We start from the raw sequence: 22,555 nt of genomic DNA on the forward strand, positions 1-22,555 counted from the left end.
TATATTGAACTCGTATTTTTGAAAATCAAGTCAACACATGTTTAGGAGATACCAATTTTGGGCGTCGCGAGGGTGCTAATACCTTCTCTCGCAGAATCGACTCGAACCCTAATTTTTTCTCGGACTTTCACGTAGACCTAAATTTGGCCTTCTTTTTGTTTTAAAATAATTTTATTAGGTGTCCGATCACACCTATAAAAAGGATCGTGGCGACTCCTTTGTTAATGAAATCGAAAGTTGGTTTTCAAATGTTTAATAAATCGCCACAATTAGCGACCAAGCGAAACAAAATTTTTTTTTACGTCGCTACACACACGCAAAAACATACAATAAAAGTTGCAACATAACTATAGCTAGCTAAGTTATTAGTTTGAAGTAAGAGACAATATATCATTTTGCTTTACAACTCAATTAAAGCAAGCCTTCATACCAGTTAGAAGCGCAATTATCAACGCACCTGTTTTTAACAAAAATAATAAACATAAACACAAGTGAACTACTTTAAATTTGATTATTATATAGGAAAATTTAGAAAAGAAAAAAGAACTAAAAATTGAAATCGACAATCATATTTTTACCTGCATTTAGTTGATATATTGAACTTATGATACTCCGAATCTTCATTTTCTATTTTGCATTCATGTCCATTTGGATAGGGATATACATGATCCTCTAAATATATATAAAAAAAAAACCTTAAAAAAAGTCAAAAAACTCATGTTAGACACAAATTATATCAGAAACTTAACCGAAAAAATTTGAACAACATAAGCCCCCACTTATTGATTTATGTAACCTGGCTTTTAAAGCTGCCTTAAAATCATCCATTCTTTCATGTAATGTGTGGTAGTTGACTCTCACTGAACCCCCGACGGCTCCAACATATATTCTTGTTGAAAATTGCATTTGAAACAGTGGCAGACTCTTCAATCACATCTTCCTCAACCAATTGGTGTGTCTAAAAAAATAATTAAAGAAAATTTATAACTGAAATTTTAATCTCATGTCATCAAGGAAAAATAAGAAACATATATATACTTTATAAAGTGATATTTTCCAATAATTTACAAAATCAGTTAAGTAATTTAAGTAAAAAATTTGCATGTTATGCATTTTGTTGTAATTGTTATAACTACACAAAATAAAGTAGGATTAAAGGGTTGCAAGATGTATACCTTTGTTTTGCAATGCATAAATTCTTGTGAATCAATGAAGAAACCAGTAGTCAACTTAGGGCAATCACTTACTTTCAACTCTATCAGTGCTGGTAATACGAAATGACATCCTTCGGGACAGAAGTGAATGAGACTTGGTAGCTCTTCAAGTGTTAACCATTCTAATTTATCAAATTTCATCTCCTCTTCAGCTTCCACTTCCACTTCATCTTCTAATTTGAACACTTGTTCCAATTTAGAGTTCCTTTTAACTATGAGACTTTCAAGTCTTGGAAGAACAGGAACAGATCCAAAAGGAAAGAGACTTTTCAAATTTTCACATTTTGTAATAGTGATCTTTGTCAACTTTGGAAAGCTTATAGGTTGGAGGCCAATATCACCATTTGATGATGAAGAAGAAACTTGATCCTTGGCTAAAATAAGTTGTTCTATTTCCTCACACCCCTCGATGAAAAAATCCACCAAATTTGATAAACTGCGGGCCGTTGTAGGTGAAAATATATATCTTAGCTTCTTGCAACCACTCAACTTTAGAGTTGTAAGATTCTCAAGGGTTACAACTTGACCAACATCCTTCCATATAATCCGCACTTCAAATAAATTCCTCAAGTGCAATTTTTTTATCCTTAAGAATGAGCGCCTACCTTGAACTTGAAATACTTCTTCATGATTCCCAACTACTATACAATTTTTATTCAATAAGGGGAGATCAACGTTCAATAATTGGCGGCTATTTCCCACGTTACTAAGCATCAATACCTGCATACACATAGAAATCCCAACAAATATCATAAAAAACACGCTTGAGTAAGTGTTACTCGTGTGTCTTCATAATTTTACATATTCCAAGTAATAGATCATACTACTTCTGTAATTTCAATGCTACATGTATCTTTGATTTTTTTTAAAGTATATATTTTTAAATTTTAAACCCCTAAAATTTCAATCAAACTATTTAAACATGAGAGGCCATTGCTTGATTTTATTAAAGAGTGAATAATAGAATTCACTTACAAACTAAGTATAAAAGGAGAATGAATTATCGCATGAGTTAAGCAACATATGGATTTACTAGTTTACTACGGTGCCAAAATCTATATACAAAATGCAAGTAATCTAAATAATACCTCCATGATCTGAGCTTTTACAATGAAGCATGAGAATTGGGGACAATTTGACACTGATAAATTTTGCAGATTTGGCACATTAAGTAGAATGTGATCACCAATCACATCCCTTTCTTCTGTGGGACTGAAGACTTGTAGTTGAGGGCAGTTCTTTAGGTAAACAGATCTCAATGATGGAAATCCATGAGATAAAGTGTTCGTAAACACATATTTCAATATTTGGCAATTCACTATCCGAAGAGTTCTCAATGCTGGCCAACGATGATTCTGCATGAATGAACTACATATTTAGATGTTATACAAAATATATATTTTTAAATAAAATTGAGGAATATCATTTATAAAACATAATTTAAGATTTAAAGAATTTTTTTCAAAACATATGAAAAAGAAATATATTAATCTTTTACCAATTAGAAAGAGATGTATTTATTATATTTTGAAACTGTGATACTCCAACCACTTCAAAATCATTAATCATGACTGTAGAAAAATAAAAATACAATATTCATGGTAATAGCAGATGAAAGAGATTGAATTCAAATACTCATTCAACTTTAAAATCAATGATATTATTTGGGAAATTTTAAATAAAGATATTAGTCTCCAACAAATTAACATACAATTGATAAATAACAAAACATTAATAAATTTTATTGATAAATAAGGTTGAAATATTAATGATTTTTAAAACATAAAAAAGATTTGAGTCTAAAAACAAACAAACAAAAAGTAAAAATGAAGTACCTGAAATCCAAATCCATCCTTATTTTTTTCCACGTTGAAGACTTGTAGAAGTCGAGGACAATCTTCTATTTTGATAGATTCCAGGTTGGGAAGTCCTTTAGCCAATGTACTTGAACACAAATATTTCAAGTTTTTACATTTTCTTATGTCGACAGTTTCCAATTTTGGCCACAATAGAGGATAATGATTTTTCATGTTTGAAACATCTATTTCATCCACGTTTTCCACTTCTTCGATTAAATGTTCCAAAGAGAAGCAATTTCGAATGTAGAGCAATTTCAAATGCTCCAAAGTCCGAGCAGTGAATTCCGAAAAGAGATATTTAAGTTTTCCACATCCCGTTATTTTAATAATCTCTAAATAATGGAGGTCAATGCAATGATTCGATTCATTCCATACGCAGCTCAATTCTGGAAATGACCCTAATTGCAAAGAAATTAAATTTGCCATAGATTCCTGTCATCAAATAATATTTATTAGTCAAAACTAACCATTACTCAAATAAATCCATTGTATAATGATTTCAATTATATTTATATGCACACTAGTTTTAATATCTCACATATATTATCCAATAAATAATATGGTAGCCTAGAAAATAAAGGTAAATTAATTCAATAATTTTCTAAAATATAATTAAAATAATCATTATTACATTACATTAATATAAAATATAAATAAATATAGTAAAGCGTAACGTCAATAGAAAATAAATATATAATATTTCTCTATTTTAATTTTCTCTATTTATATTTATACGTGAATTATTTAAAATATAAATAAATATATTAAAGCGTAACATCAATACGAATATTATAGTATTTGATAATAAAATTTGTAATATAATTTGATGTAGTAATTTTAAAACATATAATTGTTATTTACTTGTAAGTTCATTTTTAAATTATAACTTTTAATATAAATATATTTTTTAATCAGCTATTTTAAAGATAAGGGTATTTATAAAAGTATATATAGAAAACTTATTTTTTAAAATAAAATTTACTATTATCTTCTATAATTAATTATATATTTTTATATTATATGTCATTTATTATATTTTCCATAATATTTTTATACCTCTATGCTATTTAATTTATAATTATCTTTAAAGATATTAAATTTATTAAATGCCAAGCCCTAACCTCTACTCAAGTATGACCTCTCTTATGCATATTTATACTTTATTATCATTTTCAATCTTGTGTCCTCTATTCTAAATTGGTGACTTACGCATTAGTGAGTGTTGGGAGCATAGGCTCCAGTGCCTCTTAGCTCAAACCTATTTCATACTTCGCCAACTATAACTCAGTCCACCAACTATAGAATAACCTCACTCCATTTTCTAAACCCAACAAAAATCACATCAACCTGTACCAATAGTTATATGCAAAAAAGCAAAAGAGCTAATGTGAAAATAGTTTGTTTCGATTTGATTAAAAACTAATTAATGTGTAATATTCATGTAAATTAAAGGGTTGCAGAATTTATACCTTTGTTTCGCAATGCACAAATTCCTGTGAATCAATGGAGAAACTAGCGGTCAACTTAGGACAATCTCTTACTTCCAAATCTTCCAATGTTGACAAAACAAAATGATATCCTTTGGGACCAAAGTGAATGAGGCTCGGTAGTTCTCTAAGTGATAACTTTCCTAATTTATCGAATTTCATATCCTCTTCAGCTACCACTTCCAGTTCATCTTCTAATTCAAATACTTGCTCCAGTTTAGAGTTCCTTTCAACTATGAGACATTCAAGTTTTGAAAGAACAGGAACAGATCCAAAGGAAAAGAGACTTTTCAAATTTCCACAATTTGTAACAGTGAGATTAGTCAAATGTGATAAACTACGAGCCATCGTAGGTGAAAATATATATCTTAACTTCTTGCAATCTCTCAGAATTAGTGTTGTAAGGTTCTCAAGTGTTACAACTTGAGCAAAATCGTTCCATATAATCCCCATTTCAAATAAATTCCTCAAGCCCAAATTTTTTATCCTTGAGAATGAGTACCCACCTTGAACTTGAAATACATTTTCATGATTCCCAATTACTATACAATCTTCATTCAATACAGGCACATCAGTTTTCCATATGATTCCCACGTTACTAAGAAACAAGTCCTGCAAATGCACAAAAATGCCAATAAATGTCATAAAAACACACAAGAGTAAATGTTACCCACAAGTGTTCAGAATTTTACATATTCCAAGTAGCAGTGAATCCTACTTTCTCTAATTTCAATGCTACATGTATCTTTGGTTTTTTAAAGGACATATTTTAAATTTTCAATCAAATTATTTCAACATGAGAGACCATTTCTTGATTTTACATTTTTATTTAAAGAGTGAACAATGGAATTCACTTACAAACTAAATATAAAAGGGCAATGAATTATCGCATAAATTAAGCAACATATCAATTACCTGGTTTGCGACATTATCAAAATCTATATACAAAGTGCAAATAATCTAAATAATACCTCCAAGAGCGGAGCTTGTACAATGAAGCATGAGAATAGTTGGCAATCATGTATCTGAAAGGTTTTTAATTTTGGCCAGCAATGGATCTGCATGAATAAAGCAAATATTTTGATATTATACAAAATATATTTCTTTAAATAAAATTGAGGAATATCATTTATAAAACATAATTTAAATAATCATTAACATATTACATAAATATAAAATATAAATAAATATATTAAAGTGTAACATCAATAGAAAATAAATATATAATATTTCTCTATTTTAATTTTTTCTATCTATATTTATACGTGAATATTATAGTATTTGATAATAAAATTTATAAATTAATTTGATGTACTAATTTTAAAACATTTAATTATTATTTAATTGTTATAACTTTTACATATTTTGTAATAGTTGTTATATAAAAGGTTTATGTTTAACTTTTTTCAAATTTTTGTTTACTTTAGAACTTTAAAATACAGAAGTACCTGAGGAACCACAACACCTTGCCCATTCTCATTTTGTTCCATCTTGAAGATTTGCATAAGTTGAGGACAATCACTTATTTTGACAGATTCCAATGATTGAAGCCCTTGAGTCGAAGTGCTTGGACAAACATATTTTAAACCTCTGCAATTGTCTATCTCAAGAATTCTCAATTTCGGATAGCAATAAAGACGAGAGCCAATCAGCATATTTCAAACACACATATTAGTAAGTTATTTATTTTAATATTATAAAGAAATTGAGCATATTAATATAAACATAAATTATTAATTGCTATTTAATTGTAAGTTAATTTTAAATTATAAGTTTATATATATATATATTTAATAGTTGTTATATAAAAGGTTTATGTTTAACTTTTTTTTTAAATTTTTGTTAACCTTCAAACTTTTAAATACTGAAGTACCTGAGAAACCACAACACCTTGCTCTTTCTCATTTTGTTCCATCTTGAAGATTTGCATAAGTTGAGGACAACCACTTATTTTGACAGATTCTAATGATTGAAGCCCTTGAGTCAAAGTGTTTGCACAAACATATTTTAAACTACTGCAATATCCTATCTCAAGAATTTTCAATTTGGGGCAGCAACAGAGACGAGAGTCATTCTGCATATTTCAAACACACATATTAATAACTTATTTATTTTTAATATTATAAAGAAATGAGCATATCAATGTAAAGATAAATTATTAATTGAAAGACTTGATTAGACAAATTAACTATATATTAAACTCGAATACACATTTAACGTTAGAATTTAATAAATCACAATTATAACAAGATAAAATATATATTAATTGAAAGACTTACAAATTAGTTATATAGATTAATTATATATTAAACTCAAATACACATTCAACTTTAAAATTCAATAAATCACAATTATAACAAGATAAAATATAAAACATTGAATTTCTTCATTCATGTAGATTCAATTTATTGTTTTTCTTTAAAAATTTTAAAAATCTTATTGTCTAAGATTTTTTCCTTAATGTAAAATATTTGTTATTATATTATAAAAATATTAAAACGTAATTATAAATTAAACAAAAGATGGAATTCACATTGGTCTTTAGTTTTCTCGTATTGTTTTCATCCCTATAAAAAATGCTATCAAAAAGTAAAAACAGTTAGCTAGATTAACAAAATGATTGGAGAGAATAGGCATCTCTACCTTAGTGATTTCTTCTTCTTGGGAAAAACCAATTACTTGCTCTACTCCATCGCAGTCTCTATTTTAATATTTTCTATCTATATTTCTCTATTTTAATTTTTTCTATCTATATTTATACGTGAATATTATAGTATTTGATAATAAAAATTTATAAATTAATTTGATGTACTAATTTTAAAAACATTTAATTATTATTTAATTGTTATAACTTTTTACATATTTTGTAATAGTTGTTATATAAAAGGTTTATGTTTAACTTTTTTCAATTTTTGTTAACTTTAAAACTTTAAAATACAGAAGTACCTGAGGAACCACAACACCTTGCCCATTCTCATTTTGTTCCATCTTGAAGATTTGCATAAGTTGAGGACAATTACTTATTTTGACAGATTCCAATGATTGAAGCCCTTGAGTCGAAGTGCTTGAACAAACATATTTTAAACTTCTGCAATCGTCTATCTTAAGAATTCTCAATTTCGGATAGCAACAAAGACGAGAGCCATTCTGCATATTTCAAACACACATATTAATAAGTTATTTATTTTAATATTATAAAGAACTGAGCATATTGATATAAAGATAAATTATTAATTGAAAGACTTGATTAAACAAATTAACCATATATTAAACTTGAATACACATTTAACTTTAGAATTTAATAAATCACAATTATAACAAGATAAAATATATATTAACTGAAAAACTTACAAATTAGTTAGGCAGATTAATTATATATTAAACTCGAATACACATTCAACTTCAAAATTTAATAAATAAAAACTATAACAAGATAAAATATAAAAACATTCATTTATTTTAGTGTACAAATAATTATAAGTTAGAAAAAAGTAGGATGGCTCTTGAACAACCATAAGTTACAACAGTTTAGTTAAATTGATTTTCTTTCAATTAGATAGATTCAATTTATTGTTTTTCTTTAAAATTTTAAGATTTAATTTATTGTTTTTCTTTAAAAATTTTAAAATATTATTTTCTAATATATTTTCATTAATGTAAAATATTTTTATTATATTAAAACAATATTAAAATCTAATTATAAATTAAACAAAAGATGGACTTCAAATTGTCTTTAGTTTTCTCATTTTTTTCATCTTTATAAAAAATGCTATTAAAAAGCAAAAAGAGTTAAGTAGATTAACAAAATTATTAGGGAGAATAAGTATCTCTACCTTAGTAATTTCTTCTTCTTGGGCAAAACCAATTACTTGCTCTAGTCCATTGCAGTTACATATGAAGAGTTCTTCTATACACAACATACTCTGAGCAAGGCAAGGTGAGAAGATTGTTTTCAGTCTAGGGCAAGATGCAATTGTCACAACTGTTAGTCTTGTGAAGCTTGCAATTGCAGGATGGGATGGAGAAAGACCATAGCACAACCCTTTCAAAGAAAGCATGCTTTGTATTGTTAATTTCACCAAATTAGAAAATGCAACAGTTGACCCTTGATCTCCTGTTAAATCAGTCAAAAATTCCATATCTTTGCAAGAATTAAGCTCCAGAGAAGTCAACTCATTTAGTGCCTTTTTTCCTATGCTTGGCACAATGTTTTTCAATCCACTAACGTTATTCAACTTCAACTTTCCCACATTGCAAAATAAATTTTTAAATGCACTCAATGAAGAGAAATTTTGAATTCTCAATCTTCTAATGGTTGGCGCCTCCCTAGAGCTAAAAAAGAACCCACCTACATCTATATCGTACCTTTGTAGTTTAGGAAATACAAAATCTTCTTGAGAAAATTGATTAGTAGAAAGGTGCAGTGATAGTGCCGTTAAACGAGATAATGAATTCAGCTCCAATAAGTTGATATTGTTGATACATGTCACATATAACTCTTGCAATGACATCAACCTGTTATATTCATAAAAAAATATATATATAGCATTAATGTAACACAATACACATTTGTTGGGGGCTTAAAAATAAAAATATCATGTGAGTTATTTTTTTGTGTGTATGTTTAAAAAAACAAATTTTCATTTATTATGCGGAAAGATAAAAACATATAATTTTGAAAAAGTTGGATTTAAACAAGTGTATTCAATGCTACACGTTTTCCCAAGATTATGTGACTTGAAAATTAGAGCTACATGAAAATCTTTTAAAAGTTATATAACTTTTTTTTTAAATTCTGGAGTGAATATGAGATATTAGTAAAGAGGTCTTGAAGAGTTTTTATAATTATCGTCATAATCTTAAATCCTTAAATCATTTATTTATCTCATGCTTGTTATATAGAAAATATTTCCTTAAAATTCCTTAATTGATTAAAATATTAATATGATATATTACTATTACCATTTATTAAGTTAAACTCAATTTCTTAATTGATTGTTTTATTAAGTTAAATATTAATATTTTTATTTTTAAATTGATAAAATAAATTTAAATTATTGTTTTTAGTAAAATTAAATATTTTTATTTTTATTACCAAAAAGTTCCTCTTTTATTAAATTAAACTTTGATTAATTGTGTATAAAATTTTGTTAAAGTTAGATTGAATTGAAGTTTTTTAAATAAAATTTTAATAAATACTTAACAACATATTTTCCATTAAAACTTCTAAATCAATTGTTCAATAAATTTTTAATAAAATAGAATATTAATTAATTTTATTATTACTAAAACTAAAGTCATTTTTAATTAGTCTTTTTCAAATTAAAATGTTTTTAAAAAGTAATAACTTTTTTAAAAATTCTGGATGAATATGAAATATTAATGAATTTTAGGTTAGTCTTGTAAAAAAGATTTGAGTTTTAATACAGAAAATACAATCTACATGTTAAAATGCATCATTATCGTATCTTCTTCGCCATTACTTAATTAATTAATACATTTATTAGAGTTTTTGATAATTATCATTAGAGAATCTTAAATCCTTAAATCATGTATTTATAAATTTATTATTAAAATAATTATTATAATATTTAAATAAATTTATTTTATTTATAACTCTTCCAATATTTATTTATTTTATTAAATGATAGAATGATATTCATATATATATCAACTCTAAAACTACAATATTTTTATCTAATATATGTCAAGTTAATAAATAATTTAAAATTTATAAAATATTCAAAAATAAAAATTTGAAATTCATACAATTAAAAAATCATAAATTTTTTAAAAAATATAGTGTGAAGTAAATATGAATTGCCATAACGGCTTTCATGTTTAAAAACTTAAACATTTTAGTTAGTATTTCTTAAAAAAACAATTCAAAATTTTTAAATGATTGATGCTCAAAATCGACTCTTTTAAAATATTCAGAACCAAATTTAACTAAAAACCGAGCAAAGACTAAATTGATAAATGATGTAAATGTTAAGGTCTAAATTTTATATTATGCCTCAATTTATTAAGCTATTTTTTAATATTTATTGCCCTCGACTATTAAAGTAATTAAGAGGAAAATAAATGATGTCAAACAAAATACGAATATGATAAAAAAAGATAATTAAATCTGATGCACTCTTACCTTGATACCAACTTGGGGGGGATTTTCATTGTTGCTTCAACACCATAAAGACGTAAATATTTCAGTGTAGATAATTTCACTAGTTCTTCACTTATCTCATCAATCCTAGTCGAAATCAATACAAGAATCTCAAGGCTTCTCATATTCGTCAGTGATGATGAGAAGTTTTCCAGCTTGCAATACTCACACCACAATGTTTTAAGATTTGGTAAGGAATGGAATCCTTTCAGTGAGAAATTGACGTTTGAGAGAAATAGAACTTGGAGGGCTTTCATTTCCTCAAAAAATGTACTGGAAACCACAAGTAAATCACCCACCTCCTCTCCATGAAGAAACAAAGTCTTGAGCTTTGAAAATTCCACTTTGTCAGGAAATTTTATGTTACTACTACAATTCCATAAAGCGATTGCAGTGTAACATTCAAAACTTTCAACCATATCAGGCCATTCTTTCAGCTTACCTTTTACCATGAACCTATTTTCTCCGGTTAATGTTAGCCAATGAGCAAAATCTCGAACCACATCATGCATTCTTATCGTTTCTTTATCATCAGTTTCCTATAACAAGCCAGATTTTTGGAGTTTTTTTAGTGCTTCAACAATTCTCTTCCTTTTATCTTCAATCGAGTAAACATTAGGGAACAATCCCAGTCCAATTCCACAAATAATCAATAACTCAAGAAGGATTTCTTCATCTTCAGGAAAAAGGGAACACAATAAGAAACACATTTGGATGTGATTTCCCGTCATTTGGTTATTGCCTTTCTTCAAGTAATCGTAGCTAAGCTTAAGAGGCTCGAGGACATCCCCGAGGACTTCTTCATCATACAAATGCGTTGAGTCCTTGAATCTCTGATTTGCGTCTCTCCACTCATCTAAACTCCTATCTTTCAGAGCTTTTGCCACGGTAACAATTGCAAGAGGCAATCCCTTACATTCACCAGCAACCTCTTTGGCTACCTCTTTGGAAGAGTCATCTTCTAAACCCGCTTGATCTCGAAATAAAACCCATGCTTCGTCTTTCGATAAGATGCCAAGTTGAATTTCCTCCTGACACCTCATTTTACAGCAGACTTGCTGTTGACGTGTAGTCAGAAGAATTTTACAACCCTTGTGGTCATCACCGAATGGAATTCCGATACTCTCCAATTTGAATTCTTCCCAGAGGTCGTCGACAATTACGAGGATTTTGTTCACGTGTTGCATACTCCTGAATAGCTCTTCTGCTCGTCCTTCTTCGGTATTTGTTCGAAATTTTAAACCAAACATCTCTGCAACTTTATCTTGAATTTTTCTGATGTTCTGATTTTGGGACATAGTAAAAATCACAACTTTATCAAAGAGCTTTTGAGCATGCTTCCCAACTTCTTTGGCTAAAGTTGTCTTACCAACTCCTGGCATTCCGTACAGTCCGATCATGTTGACAGCTTTTATAGCCTCCAAGATCTGGTTCAAAGCTGATTTTGAAGATTCAGAGTCCATGAAATCCGTGGATTTGATGAACTCTATTCCTTGAAGAGAACGACGATGGCCCACCTGTGCAAAGTTAGAAGTCCGTAAAAGGTCAGAGATAATAGGAGTCTTCTCTGCCAGTTTCTTACTTAAGCAATATCGCCAGCCCCATTGAGGACACCATTTGAAACACTTGACGCGATCTATTTCATCTTGCAAGTACTGGGCTTCATCCAGTTCTTTCTCAGCCCTTTTAAGCCAGTCCTCAACGTCCTCATAGATGACCTCAATTTGCCGTTTAGCCTCATCGACACGAGTGTCCACCCTCTGTTTCCTCGATTTAAGGTCGTATTGTCGATTCCCGAAATCTTGAACAATCTTTCCATAACAGAAAAAGTAACGGAGATAGGGTGATACGCATTTCATTGCCTGCTTTGTGGCATCTTCGACAGCAGCAGAGGCAACAGATTCGGCCATTTTTGTTGATAGTCTGATGAGGATGAAGGATGAACAAAAACTTTGGTTATTAGTAAGAAGATTACCAATAGTGAAAAATAAAATTTGTAGTAAAAAATGGAATGGAAGCTAGCAATTAAGAAGCTGTAATTATTGTTGTAAACCAAAGATGAAGCAGCTAAAATATTACTCTTAACTGACCTCTCTCTTTCTGTCTGTGAATACCAGAAAGTAAATAGAGCTAGAGAGAGGTGTAAGAGATGAAAAGAGTTGATATAGTGCAGGTAATAGAAAATTGTGAAGGCTAATAAATGGCATTCAACAAAAAGATGAAAAAATATAGCAATTCCTCAAAACATACCTTCACTGAACTATCTTCTGCGCTGTTTCTTTTGCGAAGTGGAAGTTACTCTTGAACTTACCTCTCTCTTTCTATCTGTGAATACCAGAAAGTTTGCAGGGTTATTTTTTTTTTCTTTTTCCTTAATTGACAGACAGAACACAAGAGAATGTGAAGACTTAAAAGAAAGAGTGGAAATGATGAGAAGCACAGATTTGAGAAATTCAAAGCAAAAAAACAATTTGGATGAAGAAAGTCGTCGGTTTAACTTTAAAATTTTTTTCTTCATCATTAGTTATTGACAAAAGAAATTATTATTCGTTGTTTTCTTTATTATAATAAAATAATAATTATTTTTATTAAATTAAATATTCTATATTTGCATTGATAAAATATAAATTGATATATCTCCAAAATATAACTATGAATCAATAAATCAATTATTTTATCTTTTTAGTAAAAATATTATTTATTTTAATTACCCTTAACATTGAAGTAAAATGTATACCTGGCTCCTTTTATTATTGAATAATATAATCTTTTATATATACTTTAATCTATAATTAATAAAATTGATAATATGATTTTATTCAAATAAAATGCCTCTTATTTTATTTATTTTTATTGCCACCAATCCTGACTAATCTAAAATTTTAAATTGATTGTTTTATTAAATTAACAATAGATTAATGTTATATATTTATTTATGTCGGTACATAAATAAATTGCAATATAATAAATTAAAATTAATTTGTAATTTTTTCACTAAATGTAACCCACATTGCACTCTTAAAAGGGGTTCAAATCCGAATATTGAAGAGAACATTATTGAGTAGACAACCATGAACCTTCCAAAAATTTAACTTACATAAATCATAAAATTAATTTTTATAAATTAGAAAGATTATTATGTTGCCTATAATTACAATTAGGGAGATGACTAGACTTGGCTATTAGAACAGTTAACTCAATGAGTAGAGACATAGATGTACTAATTGGAAGAATGATACATTGGACGGAATCCAAGTTGAATTAATTCACTTGCCCCACTGGTAAATTTGTGGAAATTTTTTCTAATTTGAAGCGAGCCTACACTCAATAGACATGAGCTTGGGATAGCGAAAAAGATTATTCGGTCGAAGCGTTCATCCTAGACGAATCAAAAAATACAAATTTTCATTAAGTGTTTAATTACTTTAGATAGCACAATCAAGTTCTTATAAAAAAAATTTACTTGAGTTTTTCCCTTAAACCTATTTCCCGTTACATTTTCCAAACTCGATCTTCCAATAATTGGTATCAAAATCAGGCTGTACTATACCTATAACTATAAACAATTAATCAAAATAGATTTCTTTTTTCTAGAATAATTCAATTACAAAATAAAATAAAAAGTTCACAGATAATTTTTTTAAAATTAACTATTATGATAAATTATACAAAATATATAATAAGACGAAATATGACATATAAGAGTTAAGATGAAAATAGAAAATTTTCTTTAAATTAAACTATAATGATAAACTATACACCAATAAAATATTAACAAAATTTAGTTTTAAATGTTTACTTATTTTATTAATTTAATCTAATAAAAAATTATCGAATATTTACGTATTTTATTAACATCACCATATTTTAAAAACTCAAGAGATTGATTATAAATATTAAGGTTCAACTTCAAAATGTTGTACAAAAATTTGGTTGCAATTAAATTGATGGTACAAAATAATTTAAGTGTTTTAAAAATTTATTTCTTAGGAGATGTTTTATTTTGTTAAAATATAATACTCAACTTCCCTTTCAAAATAATGTTTTAAAATATTCTCTATGTAATTGATTATATTAAGTACTTGAGTTTAGAGGATTCGATTTAAAAATAAAATAAAATTTGAGTTAATTCAGAATTTTTAGTAAATTTGAATAAATAATTCGAGTTTTGAGTTTGAATTGAATTGAACTATTACAATTTGAATAACTTGAATGATTCGAATAATTCAAATAACAAATGGATGAATATATCTTCTTAGTCTCTAATAAATTAACTTCTCTATAAAAATTTTAAAATAATTGAAATAGTTTTAAAAATCCAAAGACGAATAATCATGTTTAACCCATGTGATTAGAGCACAACATATATTTTCATATTTAAATTCCTTAAAATGTTAGTTTACGTCATTAATTTTAGTTTACTTTTCTTCAACCTATAACCTTAGCAACTTTGAGTTTAACTCGAATAAATAATTCAAATTTTGAGTTCAAGTCGAGTTGAGTTTTATAATTTGAATAACTCTAATAATTCAAATAATAGATTGGTAGAAATACTTCTTGGATCCCTACTCAATTTTAAAATGAACAAATTGATCTTTCTTAACAAAAATTTCAAAAAATTCAATATAATTTTTAAAATCTAATTTTTTTCAAAATTAACTTTTGAAAAATAAAAATTCTAAAAATATATAAAAAAGTCTAAAATAGTAATCTCCTCAGCCTAAATAAGTAAATTAACAATTCAATTTTATCATACGAAAATATCTTATATTTTCACTTATTTTGCTTTGAAAGAGTTTTCAAATATATATGGTTTCAAATTTATATGCATTAAAATAAAAGTAGTTATATGGTAACAAAATTTTAATTTGAGATATTTAATTTTTAATTTAACTCGAATAATTTTACTCGATTCGATTCGATTTGACTCGACTTGAATTTCATTTCACTTGTTTCAAAAAAAAATTCAAATTAAATTAAAATGATAAAATAAAACTTGTTAACTTAAAATTTTCCATTCAATTCTATTCGATTCAATCAAATACTCATCCTGCTCCATCTATATATCTATAAGAAGTTACAATTTTTTGTTCTCAAAAAACCAATAATGGTGGTTAAGGCATGTGATTAGAGGATAACAAATATTTGCATATTTAAAGTGGTGAAACTGTTAGTTGAAGCCATTAATTCGAGTTTACTTTGCTTTGCGCTCCTCAAATAATTGAAGGAAAGAATAGAGACTAATTTTATCAGTGAAATAAAGATTGTGGGTTTATTCATAACTTTCACTAGTGGGATTGATGAATTTGTTACCTTTTAATGATGAAATTTATAAAATTTATACAATTTTTATTTTAAAATATAAATTTATACAATTTCGAAATTAAAAAACTGATTTTTATTATTATTAAAGTAAAACTATGATAGTGCAGTTTATTTCTTTACACTGAAGGAAAAAGATGGAGAAAGGATGAAATCAACCCCATCTCTTCAATTTTTTCTCATTCTGTTTCAGGTGAAAATTCATGTTAAATGTTAATCTAACATTCCATTTCATCTACTTCATTTTCAACGTTATCATGATATTATGTTGCATCACCGTCTAATCAAATCTTTTCATCTAAAATACTGTATTTTCTCATAATTTTAAACATTGAATACTAGTTTTTTTTAAAATATATTAGACTAAAGTGAACAAATATATAAATATTAAAAGTTATTTTTATCATTACCTAAAAATAAAAAAATAAAAAGTTTTTAATGTTCCTAATATATATTTTTTCCTCAGATGAAATTAAGAGTAGGAAAAGGATATAAGGAGGAAGAACCATATTATTTATAGTTTCTTTTCAATAATTTGATGACATTTTGATTTTTTTTTTTTTGTCATTGGCACTAGGGGTGAATATTCGGTCAAGTCGGGTCGAATTGAGTCAAAAAAATTCGAGTTAGTTGAGTTAACAAATCTTATTTTAGCAACCGAGCTCAATTTGAAATTTTTTCAATTTGAATCGAATCGAGTTAAAAAATTTCGAGTCAAGTCAAGTTGACGAATCTTATTATTTATACTCAATGTTCCGTTTACATAGACAGATTATTTTAACTGGTAGATGAAGTAAAAGATTATTTAACAGCATACACAATATAATGGTTTTGCCTTTTTAACTTAATGGGTAAATATTTATCAAAATAATATAGTTTTGACTTTTAACATGATGGTTTTGATTTTTAACTTTAGAAAAGAGAAACATTTATCAAAACGACATGTTTTTTCTTATTTGGATTTTTGGATAACTCAAATTGTGTAATTCATATTCGAGTTAAACCAAAAAACTTGAATTTTTTATTTGAGTTGATCCAAATAATTTGAACTATTTAATTCCAAATCTAAATTTTTAATCGAGTTTTTCAAATCGAATTGGATTTTACTCACTCCTATTTGACACATAATTTTGATAATTTTTTTTATTTTGAACCTTGAAACCTGAACCTAGAATCTTTAATCTTGAACCTTGAACCCCAAACTCATAATCTAGAGTCCCGAATCCTAAATTTAAACCTTGAATTTTGAAATTTAAAGTTTAGAGTTCAAGTTTGAGTTCAGAGTTCCAGATTTAAGATTCGAGATTTAAAGTTCAGGTTCAAAGTTTAATTAAAAATAAATCATGAATGATGTGATGAGAAATTTTTTCTTTAATGAGAGCACTTGTTGTGTCAAATTCTAATTACATTGTCCGTACAACATCCGACACAACGCTCATATGAGTGAAAAATAAATTTTACATAAAAGATTTATATATAGCATAAAGATTTTATTTGAAATGGAAAATTTAAAGATTTGATATGTTTGTGTTCTTTCAAGTTAAAATTTCATTGGTTGTATATTCATTTTAAATTTAATTTGTTCTTTTTAGTTTTATATTAAAATATGAAAAATAAAACACTATATAATAATTATTATTTTTTAAGGAGATTAATCACACTTACACCCATATAAAATTTGAATAATTTTGTATTAAATTTATTAATTTTTATATTTATAAATAAATTGATGAAGCAGCTAAAATATTACTCTTAACTGACCTCTCTCTCTTTCTGTCTGTGAATACCAGAAAGTAAATAGAGCTAGAGAGAGGTGTAAGAGATGAAAAGAGTTGATATAGTGCAGGTAATAGAAAATTGTGAAGGCTAATAAATGGCATTCAACAAAAAGATGAAAAAATATAGCAATTCCTCAAAACATACCTTCACTGAACTATCTTCTGCGCTGTTTCTTTTGCGAAGTGGAAGTTACTCTTGAACTTACCTCTCTCTTTCTATCTGTGAATACCAGAAAGTTTGCAGGGTTATTTTTTTTTTTCTTTTTCCTTAATTGACAGACAGAACACAAGAGAATGTGAAGACTTAAAACAAAGAGTGGAAATGATGAGAAACACAGATTTGAGAAATTGAAAAGCAAAAAAACAAATTGGATGAAGAAAGAAGAATGGGAAGTCGTTGGTTTAACTTTCAAATGTTTTACAAAAACTCAAAAGATTGATTATAAATATTAAGGTTGAACTTCAAAACGTTGTACAAAAATTAGTTGCAATTTGATTGATGGTACAAAAATTAATTTAAGTGTTTTAAAAATTTATTTCTTAGGACATGTTTTATTTTGTTAAAATACTCTTAACACTGACTTCCCTTTCAAAACAATGTTTTAAAATATTCTCCACATTAACTGATTATATAAAGTACTTGATTTTAGATGCGTATAAAATTCGATTCGATTTAAAAAATAAATTTTGAGTTAATTCGGAATTTTTAGTCAATTCGAATAAGTAAATCGAGTTTTTGAGTTTGAATTGAGTTGAACTTTTACAATTCGAATACCTTAAATAATATGAATAACTCAAATAACAAATGAATAAAAATATCTTTTAAACTGTGCTCAATTTTGAAAATAAATAAATTAATTTATCTCTATAAAATTTTAAAATAATTAAAATAATTTTAAAAATCCTAAGACGATTAATTGTGTTTAACCCATGTGATTAGAGCAAAACATATATTTCAATATTTAAAGTCCTTAAACTGTTAGTTGACGTCATTAATTTGAGTTTACTTTTTCTTCAACCTATAACCTTAGCAATTTTGAGTTCAACTCGTATAAATAATTCAAATTTTGAGTTCAACTCAAGTTGAGTTTTATATTTGAATAACTCTAATAATTCAAATAATAGATTGGTGGAAATACTGCTTGGGTCCCTACTCAATTTTGAAAATGAATAAATTAGTCTCTTACAACAAAATTTCAAAAAAATTCAATATAATTTTTAAAAATCTAACTTTTTCCAAAATTAACTTTTGAAAAAATAAAATTCTAAAATTATATAAAAAGTCTAAAATAGTAATCTAAATCGGCCTAAATAAGTAAATTAACAATTCAAATTTATCATACAAAAATATCTTATATTTTCACTTATTTTACTTTGAAAGAGTTTTCAAATATATATGCTTTTCAAATTTATATGCACTAAAATAAAATTAGTTATATAGTAACAAAATTTTAATTTGACATGTTTAATTCTTTAATTTAACTCGAATAATTTTACTCAATTCGATTCGATTTGACTCGACTTGAATTTCATTTCACTTGTTTCAAAAAAAAAATTAAATCAAATTAAGATGATAAAATGAAATTGTTAACTCAAAATTTTTTTATTCAATTCTACTCGATTCAATCAAATACTTATCTTGCTACATCTATCTATAAGAAGTTACAATTTTTGTTCTAAAAAAAACCAATAATGGTGGTTAAGGCATGTGATTAGAGGATAACAAATATTTGCATATTTAAAGTGGTGAAATTGTTAGTTGACGCCATTAATTCAAGTTTACTTTGCAATATTTGCATATTTAAAGTGGTGAAATTGTTAGTTGACGCCATTAATTCAAGTTTACTTTGCTTTGCGCTCCTCCAATAATTGAAGGAAAGAATAGAGACTAATTTTATCAGTGAAATAAAGATTGTGGGTTTCTTCATCACTTTCGCTAGCGGGATTGATGAATTTGTTGCTTTTTAATGATGAAATTTATAGAATTTATACATTTTTTTTATTTTAAAAAATAAATTTATACGATTTCGAAATTAAAAAAAAAAACGATTTTTTTTATTACTAAAGTAAAACTATGATAGTGCTGTTTATTTCTTACACTGAAGGAAAAAGATGGAGAAAGGATGAAATCAACCCCATCTCTTCAATTTTTTCTCCTTCTGTTTCAGTTGAAAATTCATGTTAAATGTTAATCTAATTAATTCAATTACGTTGAATTGATTTGAGATAATTAACAAAATTTCCAGTTTCAAAACGATTCCATTTCGCCTACTTTATTGTCAACGTTATCATGATATTATGTTGCATCACCGTCTAATCAATCTTTTTCATCTAAAATACTGTATTTTCACATTATTTTAAACATTGAATACTAGTTTTTTTTTAAATATATATATTAGGCTAAAGAGAAAAAAATATATAAATATTAAAAGTTATTTTATCATTACGTAAAAATAAAAAATAAAAGTTTTTAATGTTCCTAATATATATTTTTCCTCTGATGAAATTAAGAGTAGGAAAAGGATACAAGGAGGAAGAACCATATTATTTATAGTTTCTTTTCAATAATTTGATCACATTTTGATTTTTTTTTTTTGTGTCATTGACACTAGGAGTGAGTATTCGGTCGAGTCGGGTTGAATTGAGTTAAAAAAATTTGTGTTAGTTGAGTTGACGAATTTTATTTTAGCAATTGAGCTCAATTTGAAATTTTTTTCATTTGAATCGAATCGAGTTAAAAAATTTCGAGTCAAGTCGAGTTGACGAATCTTATTATTTATACTTAATGTTCCGTTTACATAGACCGATTATTTTAACTGGTAGACAAAGTACAAGATTATTTAACAACATACACAATATAATGGTTTTGCCTTTTTAACTTAATGGGTAAATATTTATCAAAATGATATAGTTTTAACTTTTAACTTGATGGTTTTGATTTTTAACTTTAGAAAAGAGAAACATTTCTCAAAACGACATAGTTTTATTTTTTCTTATTCGGGTTTTTGGATAACCCAAATTGTGTAATTCATATTTGTTATAGGCCAATTTTGGCCCAAATACAACCAAATACCCACCCCAAAAACAGCAGGCCCAACTTCCACATCAAATGACCCAAATAATAAAAAAACCTAAAGCCCACCTAGCCCAACAAACTAAACATTTTCAGCAGCAAAAAAACCCTAGCCACCAAGTTTTCAGCCGCCACCCCCTCACCCTTGGCCATCACGCGCACCACCCACGCACGCCCCTCACCTCCTCGTGAGCCACCCACATCTGACACACCTGCAACAGAGACAAAAACAACAGCAAGAGAAAGCATGCGAGGGATGGGGGAAGAAATAAAAAAAGAACGAAAACAAAAAAATAAAAGAGGAATGTTTTGTAGATCGGCCTTAAAAAGCCAAAATCTATCATTTGTAACGGGGGGGATTTTTTGATATTTCGAGGGGAGAAGGGATTGTATTTTGAGGGGGATTTTTGGAGAAAAGAATCGATCGTATTTTAGGGGAGAACCGTTTGTAAATAGGGGGTTTTCTTTTTTTCCTTTGTTTTCAAGAGAAACGGGTATGGATTTTTGAAGATAAAATAAAAAAATATTTCTAAGGTGATTACTTGTTACAATTTTTTTTTATTCTATTTTTCTTCTTTCATTCGACACAAATACGAAATATAAGAGAGGACGAGAGGCTTACCGGAGTTGCATCGTGTTTTCGCTGTCGAAAGGTCTTGCTTTGTTGGTCACAATCAGATTTTGAAGGGTGGTTGAGGGCTTGAGATGAACCTTTCGGCTGAAAAGAAAAGAGGAAATGGGGAGAGTTAGAGAGCATTAAGGATTTTTTTTTTTCTTCTTTAAAAAAAGTGGAAAATGTAAAAATGATTTTAAAACAGTTTTTTTTTATTTTAAATAGCACAATAAGACAGCATTGGAAAGGGGAAAGTCAGCATGCGACTTGGGCCATGTGCATTGTCCCTTTAGATGGGGGATTTTCACTTTTAGTCCCTCCCCTTCGCGCCAGCTTCTAAATTGGCCCAGTTCGCATTTTATGTTCTTGTAAATTTACCTTGAAATTTGCATACTGTCCCAATTTGGCCTGCGCCCAGGTGCTACATTTAGGAGTTTGGATCTTTTTGCGCTTTTGATCCCTCCTTATTATTTGCGTGTTCTATTTGTCCTATTCTCTTTATCTTTATTTCGGATTTGCCCCGAATTTTTGTTTTCAATCCAATTTAATATTTTTAGTTAATTTGCCATTTTATTATTAAAATTGATTAGTTATATTTATTTATTAATTTTATTATTATTGCTATTATTATTATTATCATTATTTTTATTTTGTTATTGTTATTATTTCTCTTGTCGTTTTCATTATTATTTATATTATTGTTAGTACTATTAGTACTCTTTAGTTTATTATTATTATTACTATCTCGTCATTTTTTATTATCGTTATTAATATACTATTATTATTCTTATTAATGTATTACTATTATTTTTACTTTATTATTATATTATTACTATTGCTATCATCACATTATTAAACTAATTAATTTTGTATTGATTTTGTCACATTATATATTTTCTTTTGTATATATTTACATTATTATTGCATTATCATTATTATTATTATTATTATTATTATTATATACTCTTATTATATGCATATATATGAAGTATCTTTTATGTACATATTATTTTATATTATCACTACCAAGTATATCATTTTCTTCT

At 27.1% G+C, this 22,555-nt stretch overlaps 3 protein-coding genes and 1 long non-coding RNA gene across 6 annotated transcripts; all 4 read right to left on the reverse strand.

The window, feature by feature from the left end:
* Nucleotides 1-217: 217 nt before the first annotated feature.
* Nucleotides 218-6,596, reverse strand: LOC108489972 (uncharacterized). Of its 3 annotated transcripts, none has more exons than XM_053027852.1 (9): nucleotides 6,434-6,596; nucleotides 6,009-6,174; nucleotides 5,532-5,618; nucleotides 4,543-5,172; nucleotides 3,050-3,505; nucleotides 2,303-2,569; nucleotides 1,176-1,934; nucleotides 579-958; nucleotides 218-457 (listed from the first exon to the last, which is right to left on the reverse strand). In XM_053027852.1, the coding sequence occupies exons 1-8, from the start codon at nucleotides 6,463-6,465 to the stop codon at nucleotides 833-835; spliced, it is 2,523 nt and encodes an 840-aa protein (XP_052883812.1). In that variant the 5' UTR covers nucleotides 6,466-6,596; the 3' UTR covers nucleotides 218-457; nucleotides 579-832. The 3 variants fall into 3 exon arrangements, with proteins under 3 accessions (XP_052883812.1, XP_052883811.1, XP_052883810.1); XM_053027851.1 differs by lacking the exon at nucleotides 6,434-6,596 and having other exon boundaries at nucleotides 579-695; nucleotides 797-958; nucleotides 6,009-6,230; XM_053027850.1 differs by lacking the exon at nucleotides 6,434-6,596 and having other exon boundaries at nucleotides 6,009-6,230.
* A 525-nt stretch (nucleotides 6,597-7,121) lies between these two features.
* LOC128292737 (protein SUPPRESSOR OF npr1-1, CONSTITUTIVE 1-like) lies at nucleotides 7,122-11,235 on the reverse strand. The gene is made up of 4 exons (XM_053027654.1): nucleotides 10,706-11,235; nucleotides 8,394-9,075; nucleotides 7,507-7,707; nucleotides 7,122-7,127 (listed from the first exon to the last, which is right to left on the reverse strand). The coding sequence occupies exons 1-4, from the start codon at nucleotides 11,233-11,235 to the stop codon at nucleotides 7,122-7,124; spliced, it is 1,419 nt and encodes a 472-aa protein (XP_052883614.1).
* Nucleotides 11,222-18,419, reverse strand: LOC108489973 (putative disease resistance protein At3g15700). The gene is made up of 3 exons (XM_053027853.1): nucleotides 17,969-18,419; nucleotides 12,974-13,048; nucleotides 11,222-12,646 (listed from the first exon to the last, which is right to left on the reverse strand). The coding sequence occupies exon 3, from the start codon at nucleotides 12,631-12,633 to the stop codon at nucleotides 11,263-11,265; it is 1,371 nt and encodes a 456-aa protein (XP_052883813.1). The 5' UTR covers nucleotides 12,634-12,646; nucleotides 12,974-13,048; nucleotides 17,969-18,419; the 3' UTR covers nucleotides 11,222-11,262.
* Nucleotides 18,420-20,786: 2,367 nt separating this feature from the next.
* LOC128292856 (uncharacterized) lies at nucleotides 20,787-21,851 on the reverse strand. Its single transcript, XR_008282813.1, has 2 exons — nucleotides 21,519-21,851; nucleotides 20,787-21,108 (listed from the first exon to the last, which is right to left on the reverse strand). It is a non-coding gene; the product is annotated as an uncharacterized LOC128292856 (long non-coding RNA).
* Nucleotides 21,852-22,555: the final 704 nt, after the last annotated feature.

The sequence above is a fragment of the Gossypium arboreum genome, chromosome 5, assembly GCF_025698485.1.
Source record: "Gossypium arboreum isolate Shixiya-1 chromosome 5, ASM2569848v2, whole genome shotgun sequence".
NCBI classification, from domain to species: domain Eukaryota; kingdom Viridiplantae; phylum Streptophyta; class Magnoliopsida; order Malvales; family Malvaceae; genus Gossypium; species Gossypium arboreum.

Coding starts and splice junctions, on each gene's coding strand:
- LOC108489972 (XM_053027851.1), bottom strand. CDS start 6,215: ATGCTGATTGGCTCTCGTCTTTATTGCTATCCGAAATTGAGAATTCTT. Junction 5,173..5,531: donor TACAAGCTCCGCTCTTGGAG/GTATTATTTAGA, acceptor GTGCATTTGCAG/GACTTGTTTCTTAGTAACGT. Junction 1,935..2,302: donor TAAAAGCTCAGATCATGGAG/GTATTATTTAGA, acceptor ATGTGTATGCAG/GTATTGATGCTTAGTAACGT.
- LOC108489973 (XM_053027853.1), bottom strand. CDS start 12,633: ATGGCCGAATCTGTTGCCTCTGCTGCTGTCGAAGATGCCACAAAGCAG.
- LOC128292737 (XM_053027654.1), bottom strand. CDS start 11,235: ATGCATGATGTGGTTCGAGATTTTGCTCATTGGCTAACATTAACCGGA. Junction 9,076..10,705: donor CCCCCCAAGTTGGTATCAAG/GTAAGAGTGCAT, acceptor TGAATATAACAG/GTTGATGTCATTGCAAGAGT. Junction 7,708..8,393: donor AAGAAGAAGAAATTACTAAG/GTAGAGATACTT, acceptor TGAAATATGCAG/AATGGCTCTCGTCTTTGTTG.